General features: G+C 37.6%; 2 protein-coding genes across 8 annotated transcripts; one reads left to right on the top strand and one right to left on the bottom strand.

Annotated features, from left to right (window-relative positions):
- Positions 1-2,609: 2,609 nt before the first annotated feature.
- LOC122881748 lies at positions 2,610-10,489 on the bottom strand. 4 transcript variants are annotated; one of them, XM_044208312.1, is made up of 14 exons: positions 10,348-10,488; positions 9,781-9,811; positions 9,005-9,519; positions 7,744-7,800; positions 7,554-7,580; positions 7,110-7,364; positions 6,562-6,588; positions 6,118-6,372; positions 5,293-5,319; positions 4,923-5,177; positions 4,007-4,054; positions 3,848-3,885; positions 3,679-3,696; positions 2,610-3,269 (listed from the first exon to the last, which is right to left on the bottom strand). In XM_044208312.1, exons 1-14 carry the CDS (start codon positions 10,388-10,390, stop codon positions 3,264-3,266), a joined length of 1,602 nt encoding a protein of 533 aa, XP_044064247.1. In that variant the 5' UTR covers positions 10,391-10,488; the 3' UTR covers positions 2,610-3,263. The 4 variants fall into 4 exon arrangements, with proteins under 4 accessions (XP_044064247.1, XP_044064248.1, XP_044064249.1 ...); XM_044208313.1 differs by having other exon boundaries at positions 10,356-10,430; XM_044208314.1 differs by lacking the exons at positions 5,293-5,319; positions 6,118-6,372 and having other exon boundaries at positions 10,348-10,489.
- Positions 10,490-13,577: 3,088 nt separating this feature from the next.
- Positions 13,578-20,864, top strand: zmp:0000000881 (serine/threonine-protein kinase unc-51). Of its 4 annotated transcripts, none has more exons than XM_044208316.1 (5): positions 13,578-13,706; positions 15,742-15,895; positions 17,210-17,348; positions 17,760-17,867; positions 19,277-20,864. In XM_044208316.1, exons 2-5 carry the CDS (start codon positions 15,750-15,752, stop codon positions 20,384-20,386), a joined length of 1,503 nt encoding a protein of 500 aa, XP_044064251.1. In that variant the 5' UTR covers positions 13,578-13,706; positions 15,742-15,749; the 3' UTR covers positions 20,387-20,864. The 4 variants fall into 4 exon arrangements, with proteins under 4 accessions (XP_044064251.1, XP_044064252.1, XP_044064253.1 ...); XM_044208317.1 differs by having other exon boundaries at positions 13,607-13,635; XM_044208318.1 differs by lacking the exon at positions 13,578-13,706 and adding an exon at positions 13,728-14,069.
- The last annotated feature ends 1,145 nt before the right edge of the window (positions 20,865-22,009 follow it).

The following is a 22,009-nucleotide window of genomic DNA, read 5'->3' as shown; positions in this document are numbered from 1 at the left end:
AACCTAAGTATTATCAGCAAAAGTTAAAAGTATCAAAAGTAAAAGTACTCATTATGCAGAAAAATGCTCCCTGTCAGTGTTTTACTTATATATGATGTTTCTGAATTAATATTACTGCTGCATTAATAGGTATGTTGCATTTTACTGCTGTAGATGTTTAAGGTTGTGCTAATTTTTACTACTTTATATACTGTTAATATATTAAGTAGTTTAATCTACAGCAATGCATCATATTCTATAAAATCATCATATGTTAGTTTGTAGCATCGCTGTCCTGTGAGAACCCTGTATCTCTAAAAAGTCAACATTTCATGAGCTCAGAAAAACAGCCCTGTTTTCAGCATTGTGACAATGCATTTTCCAGCTAATCCAAGTTTTTTAAATAGGCTAGTTTATTTAGTTTAAAATCACCAAATTTGGAGATACATGGTTTTCACTGAACAGGAAGGGTATGACAGAGAGTCACAGCTCTATTGAGCCATGTATTCCTATAGCACATTTTAACTATTAGAGAAAAAAATCACATCCTGCCCTCAACCGGTACCGATTTATCTTCAAACACAGGAACAGAAACCTGATACATATTTAGACTGCTTTTCTCTTATCGACCTTCTTCAACTAACTTCAACAATTTCTTCATCTAAGCCATCAACCTGTTTTAGAAGTTTTACCCTTAGTTGGCACTTCTTTACTGGATATGATCAATCTGTCTTTATTAACAGGCTATGGCCCACAGTTTAAAACAGCTGTAATTAAACCTCTTTTTAAAAAGCCCACTCTTGATCCAGGGGTTTTAGCCAACTATAGACCTATATCTAACCTTCCCTTTCTCTCTAAGATCCTTGAGAAAGCAGTCACCAATAAATTGTGTGACTTTCTAAATAACACTAGTTTATTTGAGGATTTTCAGTCAGGATTTAGAGCGCATCATAGCACAGAGACAGCACTGGTGACAATTACAAATGATCTTTTTATTGCATCGGACAATGAACTTGTCTTTGTACTTGTCTTGTTAGATCTTAGTGCTGCATTCGACACCATTGACCATCACATCCTATTACAGAGACTGCAAAATTTAATTGGCATTAAAGGAACCACACTAAGCTGGTTTAAATCCTATCTATCAGATCAATCTCAGTTTGTACATGTTAACGGTGAACCCTCCGTGCACGCCAAAGTTAGCCACGGAGTTCCACGAAGTTCTGTGCTTGGATCGATGCTATTCACCTTATATATGCTTCCTTTAGGCAATATTATTAGGAAACACTCCATAAACTGTCATTGTTATGCGGATGATACCCAACTATATCTATCGATCAAGCTAGATTAAACTAATCAGTTAGCTAAACTTCAAGCATGCCTTAAGGACATAAAAATCTTGGATGACCTGCGATTTTCTGATGTTAAACTGAAGTTATTGTGCTTGGCCCCAAACACCTCCAAGACACATTATCTAAAGATATAGTTACTCTAGATGGCATTGCCCTGGCCTCCAGTACCACCGTAAGGAAACTCAGTTATCTTTGATCAGGATTTATCCTTTAACTCCCACATGAAACAAACTTCAAGGACTGCCTTCTTTCACCTATCTAACATTGCAAAAAGCAGGCACATCCTGTCTCAAAATTATGCCGAAAAAGTAGTCCATGGATTTGTTACTTCTAGGCTGGATTATTGCAATTCCTCATTATCAGGCTGCCCGAATAAGTCCCTTAAGACTCTCCAGTTGCAGAATGCTGCGCCATTTGTACTGGCAAGAACTAGGAAAAGAGATCGTATTTATCCAATATTAGCTTCTCTGCACTGGCTCCCTGTAAAATCCAGAATAGAATTTAAAATCCTTCTCCTCACCTACAAAGCTCTTAATGGTCAGGCACCATCGTATCTTAAAGATCTCATAATACCTTATTACCCAGCTAGAGAACTGCGCTCCCAGAATGCAGTGTTACTTGTGGTTCCTAGAGTCTCCAAAAGTAGAATGGGAGCCAGAGCCTTCAGCTATCAAGCTCCTCTCCTGTGGAATCAGATCCCAGTTTAGGTCCAGGAGGCAGACACCATCTCCATATTTGTAGGCTTAAGACTTTCTCTTTGATAAAGCTTATAGTTAGGGCTGGCTTGGGTGAGTCCTGTACCATCCCTTAATTATGCTGCTATAGGTCTAGACTGCCAGGAGACTTCCCATGATGTACTGAGCTCCTCTCTCCTCCTCTCCCTCATCTGTATGCATTTTTATCCCATTAATGCATGTTACTAATTCGGCATCTTCTCTCTCCCGTAGTTTTGTGTTTTCTCTCCTCTCTCCTTTTTGTGGGCCACCTGCTGCCCCCGTGTTCCTGCTCGACAACTGCTACAACAATTGCTATTATTAGTATTATTGCTATAATTCTCATTATTATTCCTATCACTATCATTCCTATTATTATTACTCTATTAATATTAATATTACCACTACCATTACATTATTACTATTTTAAAATTCTAGGTGGAATTTGCATTGTGCAGAGTATATTTACACTGTGGTATTGCTACTTTTACTTAAGTTAAAGATCTGAGTGCTTGTTCCCCCACTGAGTAGTGGTGTCTGTGTTATAAATTGAGAGAACCACACGTTGTTTAAAGCCATTTTTTATTAGGATGGCAGGTACATATATTCATTAGGCCATTTTTGCAGAAAGCTCACAAATTTCAAACATCATTATCAGCTATCAAGCAGAGCTGGAAGCTGATTAGTCAAAATAAGCGATTACTTGATCGAAACAGGAATAATCTGCAGTTATTTTGGTAACTGATCAATCATTTAAGTAATTTTGGAAAAAAAAGGCCAAAAGCTCACGATAGTTCCAGCTTCTCATGATTTGCTGTTTGTCTTTGTTTTGTGTAATAGTAAACTCAATATATTTGGGCTTTTGAGTGTTGATTGGACAAAACAAGCAATGTGATGACATCACCTTAGGCATTAAGAAATTGTGATGTTTTTTTCATTTTTGGACAATTTATAGACCAAACAATTAATTGATTAATCAAGAAAATAATCAGCAGATGAATCAATAATTAAATCAATCATGAGTTGCAGCTCTGTTATCAGCAATTGTCCCAAAGAGTATACAATAAAAAATACCCTTCACAACTATTTTCTATATGATATCTACAGTATATGGCAGCTAAAGCTAGAGATTATTAAATGGAAATAAAATGGCATGGCAAGAGAATGGCCTCTGCTGTCTTCTTCTTAATCATGCAGTATTCTTCACTGTCAACCATTTTCAGTCCTATTTCAAGAAAGAAAAAAAAAAACATGATCTCAATGTGTAGTGTGAATATGTTGAGTTAAAAAATATTCACAGTCCAATAGTGGACCTCCTGTATGTTTGGAATTAATATTTGAAATTAATGTTTTACAGCAACTCAGATTCAAGTTAGAGTGAGACTTTGTTTAACATCTGTTTAGGTGAGTATGAATGATTTTGTCCTAAAATTGTTTTTTCATATTTTTATTGTAATGTTTTCTATTTCTATTTCTGTTTCTTGACTTTGCAGTACTTGCTTTTTATTTTTTATTTCCTCTTACTATGTTAATTGTTATGCATCAAATACCAAGGCAAATTCCTTGAAAACCTATTTGGCAATAAACCTGATTCTGATAAAGAAATGGAATAAATTAAAACAGACTGCACCTACCTGTTTTTTCTGCCAGCACTAAAAGGAAAGAATAAAAAACTGATTTAAATAGTGAAATGTGACATACCATAACCAAAACATACATCATTGTATCCTTTGAATGGCACTGAATACATTTTATTTGGGAATATGTAATATATAATCACTTCAGTGACTTATGCAGACTTACACGGATCACCAGTGCTGTCACCACAATCAAAAAGACGACTGCAAAATGAAAACACGTGGCTGTCATGTTGGGTCAAGGCAAACAAATCTGGCTTTTTTAAAAGTCATGCAGTTCATCAATGTCAGTATTAAACTGACAGTCAGTGCTTGTGTTACATACCAGCGCTAAGGATCAATCCAACATATCCACGGGTCTGCTGCTGTACACCTAAACACAGCAGTAGCAAAGTCCACAATAAGAGCATGTTGTAGCCTACATTTACTGTAAATATTAAAGAAGAGCAAACAGCACCTTCAAACTACAACAGTCCTGCAATAAATCCTACCTTCATAGGTTATTATGTTTTAGAGATTGTGTGTTTTTTCAATTGCATCGTCATTTTGGAGGATGTAGTTTGTGGTGCTGTTGAATTGTATTGCATTATACAGACATGTCTTTCTGTTATTTAGCCTAACAAATTAAATAAATAAAAAAATGTTTTAAACATTTGGCTGCATCAGCCTCATGGGACGTCAACCTCTTCTCTCTCCTCTTTTCAGCACCACCTTTATGTCTCTTTTTATTTGTCCACCTTGCTCTACTCCACTTTTTATCTATGTTATGTCACCACTTTAAGGAAAGGGGCGGGGCCCAGGCAAAATTAGAATCAACTGGACCAAAGGTAATTGGCTGGGAGAGAGAGGCTGACAGATGTAATACCCAACCGCAGTGGGACAGCCACACTGGTGCATAATCATGTGCCGACAACGCATCTCTCTCCCTCCTGTTTTTGTTTTTTATCAATGCAATGATGACCAGTTCTGAGCAGCCCAATAATAGTCAGGCAGCCCTTCTGGCATTTGCCCAATTTCCAGGTAAACTGGCAGCTGAGTGTATAATCTGGTGGGAGGTGAGCCAGTTTAAAGATTAACAAACATAGACTGCCTCAGATAACGTCACTTTTATGAAATAAAACATTAAATTTTATGGGAAAAGAGCAGAGGTACCTTTTCATAGAGAAATTGGCATATACTGTATTTTGTGACTGTGACTAGTGTTTAGGCAGCCATGTTTAATACAATCATGTAATACATACAGACTGAAGAGATGTTTAAGATCTGTCCTCCATCACTATCTTCCAACTCCAATCCTCCAACGTCGTCCGAGCAGATGATGGTGATCTTGAGTTGGTCACGGCACACAGCACAACTCTTAGGAGTAGGTGGAGAGATTTCAGAACATCCTGGAAATGTTTGATTGAGGTCTCTTTTGTAGACAGGAGTGTCATAAGTGCTAGATATGGTCATCAACTTTAGACATCTGTCCTTGTCCATGCAGGTAAAACACTTAACTGTGGTCAAAACAGAGAAAAACATTGATGAGTAACATGTTAACAGCTAAAGAACTCCGAGATGTAAATGTGTGTAAATGTAAATTTCAAAGGTTTACAAAATGTCTTAACTTACGCTTTTGGTCTGCTGCTGGTTGAGCACCTATGGCAGATAATATATGGAAAATATCAAGCAGTTTAAAAAATACTGTGAATTATTAGTCAAAACAGCTCAAATTCAAGACAATTAAACCTAAAGTAATTGGCCGGGAGAGAGAGGCTGACAGATGTAATACCCAACCGCAGTGGGACAGCCACACCGGTGCATAATCATGTGCCGACAACGCATCTCTCTCCCTCCTGTTTTTGTTTTATCAATGCAATGATGACCAGTTCTGAGCAGCCCAATATTAGTCAGGCGGCCCTTCTGACATTTGCCCAATTTCCAGGTAAACTGGCAGCTGAGTGTATAATCTGGCGAGAGGTGAGCCACTTTAAAGATTAACAAACATAGACTGCCTCGGCTAACATCATAGAAATTAAAAAAACTCTTATATGAAATAAAACATTAAATTTTATGGGAAAAGAGCAGAGGTACCTTTTCACAAAGAAATTGGCATATACTGTATTTTGTGACTGTGACTAGTGTTTAGGCAGCCATCTGCTAACTGAACTGATCATGAGACAGGACATAACCCAAAGTATGAGTGGTTAACCACCTCGGCTAAACATGTGGGGAAAACCCTGATAACTGTTCTTTCAACATCATTCAGATTATATTTCAATGAGTAGTTCGGAGTAGGAGGAAATATTGTCATTTCAGTGTTGTTGATACAACAGTTTTATGTAGCCCCAATGTTTGAAAAACTTTTTAACCACATTAAGCTCAGTTTTAACCTAGATTTCTAGACATATTTTGACCAGCAAAGATTTATGTTTAATACATCTATGTAATACATACAGACTGAAGAGATGTTTAAAATCTGTACTCCATCACTATCTTCCAACTCCAATCCCCCAACGTCGTCCGAGCAGATGATGGTGATCATGAGTTGGTCACGGCACACAGCACAACTCTTAGGAGTAGGTGGAGAGATTTCAGAACATCCTGGAAATGTTTGATTGAGGTCTCTTTTGTAGACAGGAGTGTCATAAGTGCCATATATGGTCATCAACTTTAGGCATCTGTCCTTGTCCATGCAGGTAAAACACTTAACTGTGGTCAAAACAGAGAAAAACATTGATGAGTAACATGTTAACAGCTAAAGAACTCCAAGATGTAAATGTGTGTAAATGTAAATTTCAAAGCAAGGGTGCTTTCAAATTCTTGCTATGATATGATTTTAAATAACAAAATCACTGCAGCTTGGTTCAATCAACAGGTTTACAAAATGTCTTAACTTACGCTTTTGGTCTGCTGCTGGTTGAGCACCTATGGCAGATAATATATGGAAAATATCAAGCAGTTTAAAAAATACTGTGAATTATTAGTCAAAACAGCTCAAATTCAAGACAATTAAACCTAAAGTAATTGGCTGGGAGAGAGAGGCTGACAGATGTAATACCCAACCGCAGTGGGACAGCCACACCGGTGCATAATCATGTGCCGACAACGCATCTCTCTCCCTCCTGTTTTTGTTTTATCAATGCAATGATGACCAGTTCTGAGCAGCCCAATAATAGTCAGGCGGCCCTTCTGGCATTTGCCCAATTTCCAGGTAAACTGGCAGCTGAGTGTATAATCTGGCGGGAGGTGAGCCACTTTAAAGATTAACAAACATAGACTGCCTCGGCTAACATCATAGAAATTAAAACACTTTTATGAAATAAAACATTAAATTTTATGGGAAAAGAGCAGAGGTACCTTTTCACAGAGAAATTGGCATATACTGTATTTTGTGACTGTGACTAGTGTTTAGGCAGCCATGTTTAATACATTCATGTAATACATACAGACTGAAGAGATGTTTAAGATCTGTCCTCCATCACTATCTTCCAACTCCAATCCTCCAACGTCGTCTGAGCAGATGATGGTGATCTTGAGTTGGTCACGGCACACAGCACAACTCTTAGGAGTAGGTGGAGAGATTTCAGAACATCCTGGAAATGTTTGATTGAGGTCTCTTTTGTAGACAGGAGTGTCATAAGTGCTAGATATGGTCATCAACTTTAGACATCTGTCCTTGTCCATGCAGGTAAAACACTTAACTGTGGTCAAAACAGAGAAAAACATTGATGAGTAACATGTTAACAGCTAAAGAACTCCAAGATGTAAATGTGTGTAAATGTAAATTTCAAAGCAAGGGTGCTGTCAAATTCTTGCTATGATATGATTTTAAATAACAAAATCACTGCAGCTTGGTTCAATCAACAGGTTTACAAAATGTCTTAACTTACGCTTTTGGTCTGCTGCTGGTTGAGCACCTATGGCAGATAATATATGGAAAATATCAAGCAGTTTAAAAAATACTGTGAATTTTTAGTCAAAACAGCTCAAATTCAAGACAATTAAACCTAAATAAAGAAATAAATACAGGGATGCATTGCACATGGTTGTGTGACATTGAACTATATTGACACCACATACCAGGAAAGCCCTCAGAGACAGGAACACACATGAATACCATCCAACATAGAAGGTACACTGGAAACACAGACCAAAAGACAAATGAATTATAATAAAATAATACAAAATGTATTCTCATCATGAAGTAGTGATATTACACTCCAAGATGGCATTGATTACTGTATATCATAACTGAGATACAGGAAAAACATGATAATTATACACTCAGTGGCCACTTTATTAGGTACACCTGTACAATCTAATGCAATCCAATACAGCTACTCCATACAGTTACTTAATGCAATACTGTTCTGCCATAATGTCTACCTTTATGATGCCTATAACCAGCCAAAAGACCTTTTTTCAAACACATACGCACAAGCACACTCATGTTTACACTCAGCACCAGCCACTTTGCCACATGGCATATTACTTGAACATCTTTGCATCACTATTTGCACTATATTTGTTATTACAGTTTTTGTTTTTGATCTGTGCCTTATTATTGTCCCCTTAACTGAAATATTTAAGTTCTAGCACTTTTATAGTATTGTTTTTTTATCCTATAGTATTTTTAAACCCTTGTTGTTGTTCTTTTAGTGCTTACTGAGAGAAACAGCATTTCGATCCTCTATATGTCCTGTACATATAATAACAACTTTTTTTGTATAGCACCTTTCTAAAAACAATGTTTACAAAGTGCTTTACATACAGTAAAACCCAAACAGTGGCAACACAGAATTAAAAAAAAGCTAAAATATGGCAGAACTAATAATAAAGTTGACTTTGAACTATAATATATAGTATTTTCTGACAGTCATAGAGTATTAATTCAATTATGTTTTAGCATTGAGGTCATAGTTAGTGTCAGTCTTGTACTGAACTGCATTATAATGAGAAATGTTTCTAATATTCTGCCACCCTTGTGTATGTTAATCGGGAGGACAAAAAAAATTGAAACACTTCTCAATATAACATAGTCCAGTACAACACCACCTTCAACTATGATCTTAATTACTAATCTTAATTAATCTTATCTTAATCTTACACATTTCTGATAATGTCAACAAAAACTGAACATTATAAGCTAAAGGTAGAATTTGTGGCACAGCTGTTGTATTAAATTGCAATAGATTGTACAGGTGTACCTAATAAAGTTACCACTGAGTGTCAGTTAATAAAATTTTATTCCATGTTATTTATGATAAAAATTTGTAAAGATATAATATGCTCAATAAATGCGTTGATTATTTAAGATGAATACTAATTTAAATTTAATTACATTTCCGGTTCTTCCCAGCAGCTCTTTTCCTGCGGTGGTTGCTGTTTCTCCCTTCTCCAGCAACCAGTAATGGACCTTTTGGTTTTACCCCGGTGTCCATCTTGGTGTCCATGATGCAGCTATCCTCTGTTACCACCTCCTTGTCTGGCTGCCTCTCTGTAATGGCTTTTGTTCCGGGTAAAACCATGAAATTGTCCTCTTCCGGACTGTTCTCTGGCAGGGCTATCAGGGTGGCTTGTGGTGGAAAGTATTTAGTTTGAACCACAGCTAGAGTGGGCGGTTTTAAGAACCCCTCCTCAGCAGACACAGGGTGCAGCTCTGCCTTTGGACCAGCAGCATTCCAAAACTCTGATGGGTTTGACCAGATCTTACCTATCTTCCAAGGGCGCTCAAAGAGGTCTAGTTCCCCTTTAGGAATGGGTATGACTAAGCTGCCTTTATCTGATACAGGAAAAGCACTTTCATTGTAATTTTCACTGAACTTGTGCTCCATGTTGGAGGAGAGGCCAGCATCACTGTAATATGAAAAAAAAGCTTCCTTTAGAAAATACAAAATTGCTGGTACTTCCAAAAAAATAAATGTTAAATAAATGAACAATAACAAATTATCATAGTTTACCCACATTAATGGAAACAAATACAGTAAGCAGCTAACATCAAAACAACTCCAGCGATCACTGGTTGAGCAATGCATTACATGCCATTGAGATTAACCTGTCCAAAGCTTATATGTTGATATTAAAGGATAATAAAAGAGAAAAGAGTGAAAAACATACCCGCTCTCCTGGGTGTGTAGGTCCTGGCCACCTTCAAGTGTAAAACACAAAAACAGTAAAACTACTAATAATAGATAATATTTACAAAACATTAAGTTTTTTCCTTTACTGATTAGATTCAATTACCAGAAAAAAATACTAGTCATGCATATCGTTTGCTTACTTTTTAAAATAATCTCTTCAGCTGATAAAAAGTCTACACTCTTATGTTAATTCCTGACAATGAAATACAACAATAATAGTGATACAGTTTGATAAAACTGCATAAAAGCAACACAGCTGCCCGTAGGAATGTAACTGCACCATACAGCAACACGAAGTAATCGTGCTGTTGAATATATAAACAAAATAATTTCTTTAGTCACAGAAGTTAATAAAACCTGCAATGTGATCAAAAGCTACATGAGTTCAGGCCTGAGAGGGCACATACTGAAATCCTGTCAAAGCCGGTTTGCAGGCCTACAATGAATGAGCATGCAGCAGGCCCTTAAAGATGAGCACTGTAAAAAGCTTTCCTGCTGCCCACCTAAAGCAATCAAATGATGGAATTTAAATAAACAAACTTACTTTCTGACCGAGGTTGTAAAAAATAATCCGTTGGGTGGGTCATTGTTGTCAAAATGAGAAAGAGCACAGAAGATAAGCTGCTGTTGGGGACTTGACTTAAAAGAAGAGCAATCCAGGAAATAAGTGGCAGTTACATGACATGTTCCCGTGCTGTTCAAGATCTCCATCTGGTGGACGAAATTTTAATGTAGACGCCTTCTCCACTCAGGCTGATGCAATTTACATAGAATTGGTTTTGTTTTGAGTTCCTCAGAGGATTGTGGATTTTTCATCAACAACACGTTTCATAATGTGTGACAAAACGGACGAAAGTGAAAGTTTATACCTGCCATTAAAATGTGTCTTGGAAGATCACAAGTAAACTGCTCTGAACACACATATGTAAACCTACCCCCAATATATTTGTAGACTTTTTATTGTACTTTGAACTCAAACGTGTCCCTAATTGCATTAAAGCACCCAGTGAATCATATGTGGCATGACAAACCCCAAACATCCTCTTTCTCTCTATGTCCTGGCCTACTTTTGTTAATCCCTTTCGTTTTCATTTTGTTGTTTTCACTCCATGTGCATTTCTTCTGTCAAGAAGTGATTGCAGTTTATCACAGATTAAAAATCAAACAGGAGGAGATGGAAAGAAAATTCCTGTCACAAGTGGTCATTTGAGATCAGGTCCAAATAGAGCAACTGAGAAACACAGAGAAGAAACAATGTCACCATTGTCATCAGATTGACAACTTCCTATTGAATCATCATCACTAATGCAGCTGAAATTGTTTCATTATGATCTATTTCCAAACTGTGTAAATCTGTAGCATAGTCCACAGCATGTTCCTGATTTCATGAGATAACTGACACTGTTCTGCCAGGCAGGGCCTTAACCAGGATTTTAAAAATAAAACAAATAAAAACACTTATGAATTAACAAAAATGACTGAATAATAAAAAGGTAAGAAAAAGTTAGGAAAAATGCAGATTAGTCCACTGTAATGGCAATTTCTTCGGAATGAAGAAACACTCAAGGCAACCACTTGTCTTTCTGTAGGTTTACTTCAAGCGTCTGCAGACGGACTCACAGCAGCAAAACGTACATCAGTATAATCTGCTCTGAATGAGTACAGAGGAAAAAGAGCATCAGTTATTTATCCAGTCTTCAGGGTCAGGCTCCTCAACCCGGGGAGAAGAGTGTCCCAGAAGTCTGGACATAACAGTCACTAGGATGTTTTGTAGTTCCATGTCATCATTATCAGTGTACTGTTCTCATCACGCAGTCCAAACAATCCTACACAGATCAGGTATTGACGCCAAACAATTATGTATAGCATCAGTATGTTATTATATCAGAGTCCATTTGTTCTTGCCATTACAGTCCCCCCTATGCACTCCCAAACCAAAAAAGTCTCTAAAATGATTTAACAAGCAACGGCCCAAATACAGACTGGGAGGGGGGGGTTGTTTTCTTCACTCAACCTTGACTAACCTGAATTAAATATTGTTTAAAAGCACAAAACCTCACAATTCTATTCATGTGAACTATTGTAATCCCAATATCACTCTGACAGCAGTTGCTGTGGTCACAGAAGTGCATACAAAACAGGACAGTACAAGTGAAATAAAAAACTTTACATTTTACCATTTTTGTACATCAGTACATTTTGTTTGGTATCACTTTTTGACATGATAAATGCCAAACTTGTACAATATTATTATGAAACATATATATTAAGATGTCCGAACAAATTAAAGATAGGCTATTATGGAACACAAGAATTGTCTAGACTTGGGGTCCCTCCGAAAATACTCTTAAAAAATGAGAATCCAAGACATCAGACATAAATGTAGTGCAGAAGATATATATATATATATATATATATATATATATATATATATATATATATATATATATATACAGAGATATATATATATATATATACTGAGAGAGAGAGAGAGAGAGAGAGAGAGAGAGAGAGAGACGTAAACAGGTAGTAACATTAAGTAAAAGTAGTATAAAGGTAAAGTGTCCCAGTGTGGTGCAAATAACAGTAAGTGACAGTAATGAAAGTTCAACAGTGTTATGGCCTGTGGGATGAAGCTGTCCCTGAACCTGGTGTGTGGTGCTATGGTACTTTCTGGGGTAATTAGTGTCTAAGATCCTGTTGGCCTTCTTCCTACACAACTGAGTGTACAGGTCCAAAGACTGATTTAAGTGCTGTGAAAGCAGGAAGCTTGTATTACTCATTGTTTCACCACCTTTTTGATGTAATGAAACTGCACCACTTGAATGAGACTCTCTGAACTGCCCCTCAATGAAATGTCATATCTGGGGGAAAATAAGAGAGAGGGTAGAGCCAGCAATATTGCCAGCCAGTCACAGTAGCAGCATTCACAGTAGCATTCACAGTTTGTGAATAATGCGACAAACAGCCTATTTCATTGAAACTGGGTATGGAACTGAAACAACCTTTTGTGGAAAAAAATGTCACCCATGTGCTTCATATACATACAGATGGGAAAAAGTGCCAACCATGAACCACAACTTCCTCCATTCATGCCCAGCCCTGTCATTCCCCTTCTCTCTCCCCTCATATCCTGTATATCATATACTGTGTTTCTCTAATAAAGACATACAATGAGCAAAATACTTTAAAGAATATATAGATAAATTAAATTCTGACCTGGCAATGGTGCTAGATTAAAAAGTTAAGGGATCACCAAAGTTACTACAATTCATCCTGAGGGGAACATGAATGAACCAAAAATAAATGGAAATAGTTGTTGAGACATTTCAGCCTCATGGTTTTGCTAAAGGAAATGTCAGGGGATAACCAACATCAGAGGGATTCCTCTGGGTACCACGAATGTCTGTACAAAGTTTCATGGCAATCCATCCACTAAGCAACATGTCATCTAAAATATACGACAAAAGACGTTGTTGCTTTTAAGTGTCTGTGCCCATGGGCTCATTGTTTCATAATCTGTCCATGGCTCTGACATACAGTCCAACTAACCATTGTATTAGGGCTATTATATTAGATTGTATTATATGTCTTGCTCCTATATTTTCCACATGGTCATAACAGTGGGAATACCCTCTCTGCGTCAATGCAGCCTCATCCACAGAGTCACATGTCCTTCTGTTTATCGACATTTTCTATTCTCATTGGTTCTACAGTACAGTACAGTTTACAGTGTGTTTCTCATTCCTGACCTCCACTCAGACTGTTACAGTACTCAGGTGTGTCTGCTTTGCTCAGGGCCATGGACCAGATACAAGAAGGCGTGGAACAGGTATAAAGACAGACAACTATGTCAACTCATGTTCAGACCTGATGCAGCTGCTTTCCCACTACAGCAAAAAGGTAGGAGCCTGTGAAGATTTCTGTGGAACAACATAGGACAAGATAGAAGTATCCACTTTTAGAAAAGTTGTAGTGTAGTATTGGCTCTGGATCAGCTTGATTGTAGCACTTAAGGAGGTTGTAATTATAGCAAAAATTACAACTCAGAGTAGCTTAAATTTCCAGTTCCCGTCCAATTTTTTCACAATTGAGAATGACTTCCGGATGGGAGCCGAAACGTCTTGATTCTGAAAACAGTGTCCAGATGACTACGACTGAAACCTTTTCTACGATAGAACACTCCTGGACGATTGAGGAACTACACCGTCTATAGCAAAAATGCCTTTGTTAAACAGAATTGTATTTACAGATGAGCCTTTCATGGTTATTATACTTTTTTTGAACACCCTCTGTACTTTATGAATATGAATTGCTATAAGGTGACTGACTGTATTGTATACTGTGACTATTAATTCTCAAGCTATTGGCTAACTTAAACATGACAGTGTGGGTTTTTCTATGTGCTTACATTACAAGCTGCCAACTTTGTACTCCAGCCAATTCAAAGATAAACTTTTTTTTTTGCTCTTGTGGACTTACCAGTTTGTCAGCTTTTTAATCTTCCTGTTATACAACACACAGCTCAAAGTCTGTGTGAAATGGGTCGCAAAATGCTGACTAGAGATCACTCTTCCGTCAAAATTCTTAAAATGAATATCATGTCTGTTTACATCAGCACATGGGCGCTGTTACTTACACAACAGGCTCAGTTATGGTCACTGAGGTACGCAGCTTGCTTGTACTATTTATTCACGTTCAGGATTCAGGATATCCTGGTTCCAGACTTTTTGAATCATCACCCACACTCTATCTCTTATTTGTTGAGCAATTTAAATATCCATTCCAATTAAGTGAAACAAAATGACATTTCAGTTGGATTATTAGGCTGCGGCGCTTTTCTTTGTAACACAGAATTCCCAGTCTTACTCAAACGGGGTTGACACTCCCTTCCTGAGAATGCTTATTTAATTATATTTAACCCATTCAGAAGCTTGGATGAAAGATACTTGTAGAAACATTTGATAATCCAACACAGTAGCTCTGTGGTTTAGTAGCAATCTGATCACATAATGTTTGCAGTTGGTTTCATGATTTCATTGAGAAAAAGTATTCAGTTCTTTCACTTAAGTATATATAGCAATACCTAAAACTAAAGATACTGCAAGTAAAAGTAAAAGTACTATTAATCTACAGAGTGGCTCTTAAGAGTGTTCTATTATAGTATTAGATTATTAATACTAATGCATTTCTGTGTATGAAGCATTTTAATGTTGAAGCTTGTCGAAGTAAAGCTAATTATAACTACTTTATATACTGTTGGGTAGTTTAATCTATAACAATGTATATTTTATTAGCTGCCAATGTATTTTATATTTAAACCTTTGTCATCAAAGAAACTAGCTCTCAAATAAATGTAGTAGTGTAAAAAACACAGTATTAATCCCTGAAATGCAGTCAAGTGGTTGAAGTATAAAGTAGCATAAAGTGGAAATACTCAAATAAAGTACAAGTACCTCTGAACTGTACTTGAGTGCTTGTGTAAATGTACTTGGTTATTTTTTCCACAATTGAAGACAATCAGAGGTTTTGATTGAGTTTGGTAGCTCTCTAAATAACCTTACGCTGACACAGCTGATGCACACTTTTAAGAGGAATTTAGCTTAATACCTGTTTGGTTGCCTTTATAACCATGATCATAATAATAGCTCCTGTCACAGTCACAAAGTATTATGCAAGCTGATAAAGAGGAAAGTCCCAAAGATCACAACAACATTTACGACACATAGGGCACCTGCATTTACAAACAGGAACAGTGCTCACAAAAAACAGTTTGCAAAAAACTGACTGAAAGAACCGGATATTAATATCCACAGCACCAGAAACCACAGAATGAAAACAGTAAACAAACATTATGGTCTTCACCAAACTGAACATTAACACTGTTTGTTCTGAGCTTTTACATGTTTATAAAAATGACCCTACTCTCACTCTCCAGTCTCCTAGATGGCGTACTCCACTGGCACTCTCGCACAGGGCTGTTTTGGTAAGGTGTACAAGCAGAAGTACAATGATACCTGGGCTGCTATAAAGAAGGTCCCCCAGCAGCTCATCAGTAAGAAGGACCTGGAGAGAGAGTGTGAAGTGTACAAGTAAGTACAAATGGTTTTGTTAATGTTTAGTCTCAAAAATGGCTGAGTAGGTTAAAAAGAACTAGGAAGAAGGAACTACTGAAAAAGCAGAAGCTGATTTCTTAAAATGCTGTGAGGTAAAACACCTAAGTTTCCAAAATGTCAGAAAAAGAAAAGCAGCTGTCTAATCACTAGTGTATTTCTTATGTGGTTATGTGGTTGATAAAGTGGGTGGATATACATCAAGCCAAACATGCAAGATTGAAATTTATGAGTCATACGTCATAATAATAAGATATTCTGCATATTTAGCCATGCTAGCATCAGGGCTCTCGGGATGGCAATCAGTCGGTCCACCACTTTGGTCCAGATTGAAATATCTCAACAACTATTGGATGGATTGCCATGAAAGTTCTTAAAGCCATTCATGGTGCTCGGAGGATGAATACTAATGACTTTGGTGATCCCCTGACCTTTCCTTTAGTCCCACCAGCAAATACAGATATTCCCTTTACTTTTCCTCTAGTTCCACCATGATGTTGACAAATGGTTTAGAGTGAAATGTCTTTATTGGAACTATTAGATGGATTGCCATGAAATTTGGTGTAGACATTCATGTCACCCTCACCATCCCCATCTGTACTTGTTTTATGCTAATTAGCAAATGTGAGCATGCTAACATGCTAAAATAAGATGGCATACATGGTAAACACTACACTTACTTAATATCAGCATGTTACCATTGTCATTATGAGCATGTTAGCATGCCAACGTCAGCGTTCAGCTCAAGTACAACCTCACAGAGTCGCTTATTACTGCTTTAGATTACAAGAAAAAGATTTAAAGTTGTAAAAAGTTTTTAAAAAGTTTTAAATATGAAGTACTTATAGTGTTCTAGGTCTTAAACTTTTTTTGTTTACCCCCTTATTCCCTTTACTTATTCCATTGTACCTACAAGGGTACCCTGTAAGTATTCATTTGGTTCCTTGTATGTGCAAAATATTAACACTGTCATTTGTGGACATGACCAGAGTAAATGACATATTGTAGTAGCTTGTTTTTTTTTTTTGGTTTTTTGTTTGCTTCCTTCAGAGAGCTTGGGTTTTTCTCACCTGACCTAAAGCCCTTTGAGACAATGTATATATTGGGCTATACAAATTAGGATTGGGACCCAAAACTTTACAGGACATTCACATAGAATCTCCTCACCTAAAGATGGAAGATCCCCATGATTTCAAATCTTTCAGCCAACAAATAGTCATTTTGTTTTATTTTCTTTTATGCTGATTGGTCAATTTCTCTTTCTCTCCATGACTTGTTACCACTGATCCACAGCAAGGCAAATCATCCCAACATAGTGAAGCTTCTGGGTAACATAAATCTCAAAGACGGAAAATGGATCATTCCTCTAGAGTTTATCTTCGGAGAGGACTTAGAGACAACCATCTTCAAAGCATCAAAGTCTAAAATACAGGTAAGGTTATCATGACAACAGACAAAAGGCACATGATTCAAGGTGAAATTAAGGATATTAGTTATGGACAGCAGCAAACAAAAAATAGTAAAGCCACATTTGCTTTTTATGAAACTGTGTAAAGCCACAAACACACTACATGAACAAATCTAAATGTGAGTTTGTAGTTTGAAGTCAATGACAGAAATCTAAACAATGTGTTTTCTGTGACTGTAGTCTGCAAAAGTCAGTCCTAGGATGTGTCATGTCTAAAGTGTTTGCATGTGTGTACCTGCCTCACTGATTTCATGTTACACCTTGTTAACTTCAGGAAAAGGGCGTGCAACTCAAAATGAGGAAGTTGATTGGAACATGCGCCTGATATTTGATGCCAGTCCGGCTAAACTTGATCTCAAAATTTCATCTCTACAGTTGACTCCAGCTAATAGAGGCACTATCATCATCGGCATGTGTGAAGGGCTGCTTCACCTCCACTCCAAAGATATTGTCCATCAAGACCTCAAGCCTGAAAATATCATGGTGAGTGGAGGCCTACTGTCAGCATACTGTGTGAAGGGTTCATGTCAAACGTGTTACAGCCACATATTCATTTATCAAAAGTTCTAAAGCACAATTTGCCAAGATCAATAGATAGAGTGAAGAACTGCTTGGTTCAGATATAAGTGCTCTGAAGGCTGATACAGACATATTAATCGTTTTCTTGTTAGTGTAGTGATTCATAAATAAAAACAAGGCTCTATGTCGTAAGTAAAATAAGGTTGTTAATTAGGTTGTGCAAGACACTGAAAAATAACACATTTTAACCTGATGGTCTTCTCTGAGATTAACAGTTTTAAGAATCACTGCTGTTAACAAACTAAAATTCTGCCAGATCTGATAAGACAATGGAAACTTCTGAATAACAAACTACTGTTTTACTGTAGACATGTTCATGTGATTCTGCTGTCAAAACGACTCAAATTAGCTAGTTACATTGTGCTATGAATATGTGTTTGGGTTAGGAAAACAGAGATGCAAGAAAGATTTTCTACAGTGGCTGAGAGAGCTCAATGCCCTGCAATTTAAGAACACACAAGCTAATACACAAAACACAAGCAATGAGAAAAGAATTGCAGTGTTTCTGCTTTTTCTTGTGTTTGTTTATGCTGCGTATGTGTGGTCAAATTATTGAATGTTTTTTCCAAATTTGCTTGTGTCTTTTTTCAATGGGACATATGTGTTGTCAATGTGGTAAAGATGTTTTCTTCATTTGCTTATGTTTTGTCCATTTGCACACATTTTCCTGTCATAGTTTTTAGCCATGCTAGCGGGGTGGTTCTAGGGATGGCAGTGTCGGTCAGTCTATCGGTCCACCAGTGTGGTCAAGACTGAAATATCTCTACCATTACATTTTGGTACAGATATCCTAGGAGCCCAGATGATGAATACTAATGACTTGCTGATTCCCTGACCTTTCCTCTAGCGCCACCATGTGGTTGACATCTCCAGTTTTGAATGAAATGTCTTGACAACTATTGGATTGATTGCCATGAAATGTGGTCGACACATTCATGTCCCCCTCAGGATTAACTGGAATTACTTTGGTGATCCCTTAACTTTTGATCTAGCACCATCATCAGGTCAAAATTTCAATTTGTCCAATACTTTGGTTTATGACTAAATACCTGCAAACATTCCTATCAGCCTTAGCTATGGCCTACTTTGTGTTTGTACTAATTAGCAGATGTTACCACGCTAACACACTGAACTAAGATGGTGGACATGGTATGGTGAAGTACACAGCCTCACAGAGCTGCTAGCAGGCAGGCTGTAGCCTCTTCCATGAAACTTATAATCACTGGGCCAAAACTGACATTTAAAGCTCTGTGAATTGTTTGTAATTTTGTAAGACAATATTTCATCTAGACTAAACAACATTTGTCCTCCAGGTGGAGCACAACACAAACAGAGCCGTCATCATCGACCTGGGACTAGCCAAGTTCTTCCGACATGGTCTCAACTCTGCCGTGGACATGGGGAATGAGGCCTACTCAGGCCCTGAGGTGCTGCAGAGGGGCAGCCAGCGAGACCAGCGCTCAGATGTGTGGGCCATGGGTAAGATCATTGCTGAGCTCTGTGCCCGGATTCGGCTGTACACGCCCAGCGTCTGTCCAGCCAAGATCAAGGAGACCCTGCAGGATTCGCCATACTGCCATGCTGTGTGTAGGATGGTGGAGACCGACCCTTCTCTGAGGGCCTCCATGGGTGGGGTCATAAGTGAGATACGAAGGGCCGGAGGTGCAGGCATGGTCACCAATACACCCGTTCAAATAGAGCACCTTAAGCCACCTACACCTCACATTAATGTCAGAAACCAGTCTCCATCACCAGTGAACAGGGATCCATCACCAATAAACAGGGATCCATTACCATTTAACAGGGATCCATCACCAGTGAACAGGGATCCCTCACCAGTGAACAGGGATCCATCACCAATAAACAGGGCTCCATTACCATTTAACAGGGATCCATCACCAATGAACAGGGCTCCATTACCGTTTAACAGGGATCCATCACCAATGAACAGGGCTCCATTACCGTTTAACAGGGATCCATCACCAATGAACAGGGCTCCATTACCGTTTAACAGGGATCCATCACCAATGAACAGGGCTCCATTACCGTTTAATAGGGATCCATCACCACTCAACAGGGCTCCTTTACCCTTTAACAGAGATCCATCACCACTCAACAGGGCTCCATCACCGCTTAAATGGGAGCGTTCGCCCAAACCAGGTGTACTGCACCTCTCTCCTTCCCCTCAGAGGACAGAGGAAAAGAGTAAACACCAGGCTCTGGTCCCGACAGGTGCAACTGACCTCCCGGAAGACTTCATGAAAATGATGGATCTGCCCTGCAACCTGCCCACAACAGGGAGGGTGTTGGTGCGGCGTTTTGAGGAGAAAAACGGGGAGGTGGGAACATGGGAGCAGAAGGAGGTGGTGACTCGTGATGGGAAGATAGTCAAGTACGACGATGTCAAGTTTAATAACAACTAAGAATAAGAGTTTAAGGATTTGTTATTTGGCAGATACTTTATCTCCTCAAAAAGGATTGCATGTGCTGGTTGAATGGTTAGTTCAGGGTCGCCTAACCTTTGGTATCTTTTTAGGAAAGCATGTAAAATACATTTCCACTGAGCTAAAGAGTAAACTGAGATAAAGCTACAGTAGACACAAGTTTCTGTCACAGATAAAATCGACATGTTACAAACTTAGAAATGCAGTATGGCACTTTGAAGCAGTAATGAGAGGACAATTTGAAATGGATTTGGTTGTACTGAAACATGATATTTAGTCATGTTAGGAATTTGATTGATCATCTAATTTACTTGCCAAGAAAGACATATCTGCAGGCATGAACAACCATCTGTGAATGTTTTTCAGCATCTGAATGTATAAGACTGTGAACATGGCTCATACATTATGTGTCTATTTATGTATATAAATAAATTCTGAAATATCTGTTGCAATTGCAGAGATAGATTTTGTTTCTTTGGGATGCCTTACACCTTTTTAGATTGTCATTGCTTTAGCTATTTTAATATTCAGAAAATCTGAGCAGTTAATGACAAGAAGCAAACACTTCAGTTGATGGTTATAATATATATATATATATATATATATATATATATATTATATTATGGGTCAAGAAGGTCTCAAGCTGACACATTTCAAAACCCCATTGACTGAATGATGAAAAGATGGTGATACTGCCAAATGCCTCAATTACTAGAAGATTTTCAGTCTTATTTGTTTGTTAGTTGACTGGATATATCAAACTTGTTAAAAGATTTCAAATAAGTTTGGTGGAAAGTTGGGATATGGACAAAGAAAGTGAGTTTTTGGTGATCCAACCAAAGCTGGAATAAATATCACCACCATGTGGCTATTTTGGAAGCACTTTACACTTTAGCCCATAACTCTTGAACTATGAGGTGTGGAAGCAAAATACTTTTGTCCTGAATTATTTGGTTCAGATTGGTAAACAGATTTTCTGTAATTTTGAATTTTTGGCAAAATGACAAAATTCATCCAGTATTCACCAAACTTGGTTCATGAGATGATGATTTTACGGGCAGACAAGTGTAATGTTAAATTACCAGAAAAAATAAAAGTTTGGGGTTCCTGTCAGTGTTACCATTACCAAAAAACAACAAAAAGGTTACAGTTGTCCTCTCAGGGGATGCAAATAGATGCTACCAACTCTATTCATTATTGATCATTCTGTTGATTATTTTCAATTGTTTTGTCTATAAAACATCAGGAAAAAAATGCCCATCACAATTTCCTAACACCCAAGGTGATGTCTTCATGTGTCTTCTTTTGTCTTACCAACAATATATAACCAAAAGTATTTAATCTACAATGTAAGACAAAGTAATGCAGCTAATCCTTACATTTGAGATGCTGGAACCAACATTTTTGCTTGAAAAATTAAAAATTACTTCAACCATTAATTGATTATCAAAATTGTTTCAGATTAATTTAATCAACTAATGGTTTCAGATCTCGGTGCAGAATTCTTAGTTCCGCCACTGATCAGAGCTCCGACACACAAAACAAAGTCACTTATTTTTATTCTACAGACCCTTTTAAAAACCAGAAGAGCTTGTTTCACAG

The sequence above is a fragment of the Siniperca chuatsi genome, linkage group LG9 (assembly GCF_020085105.1).
Source record: "Siniperca chuatsi isolate FFG_IHB_CAS linkage group LG9, ASM2008510v1, whole genome shotgun sequence".
NCBI classification, from domain to species: domain Eukaryota; kingdom Metazoa; phylum Chordata; class Actinopteri; order Centrarchiformes; family Sinipercidae; genus Siniperca; species Siniperca chuatsi.
The sequence above is the reverse complement of the archived record's forward strand: the minus strand, read 5'-3'. Positions and strand labels throughout refer to the sequence as shown.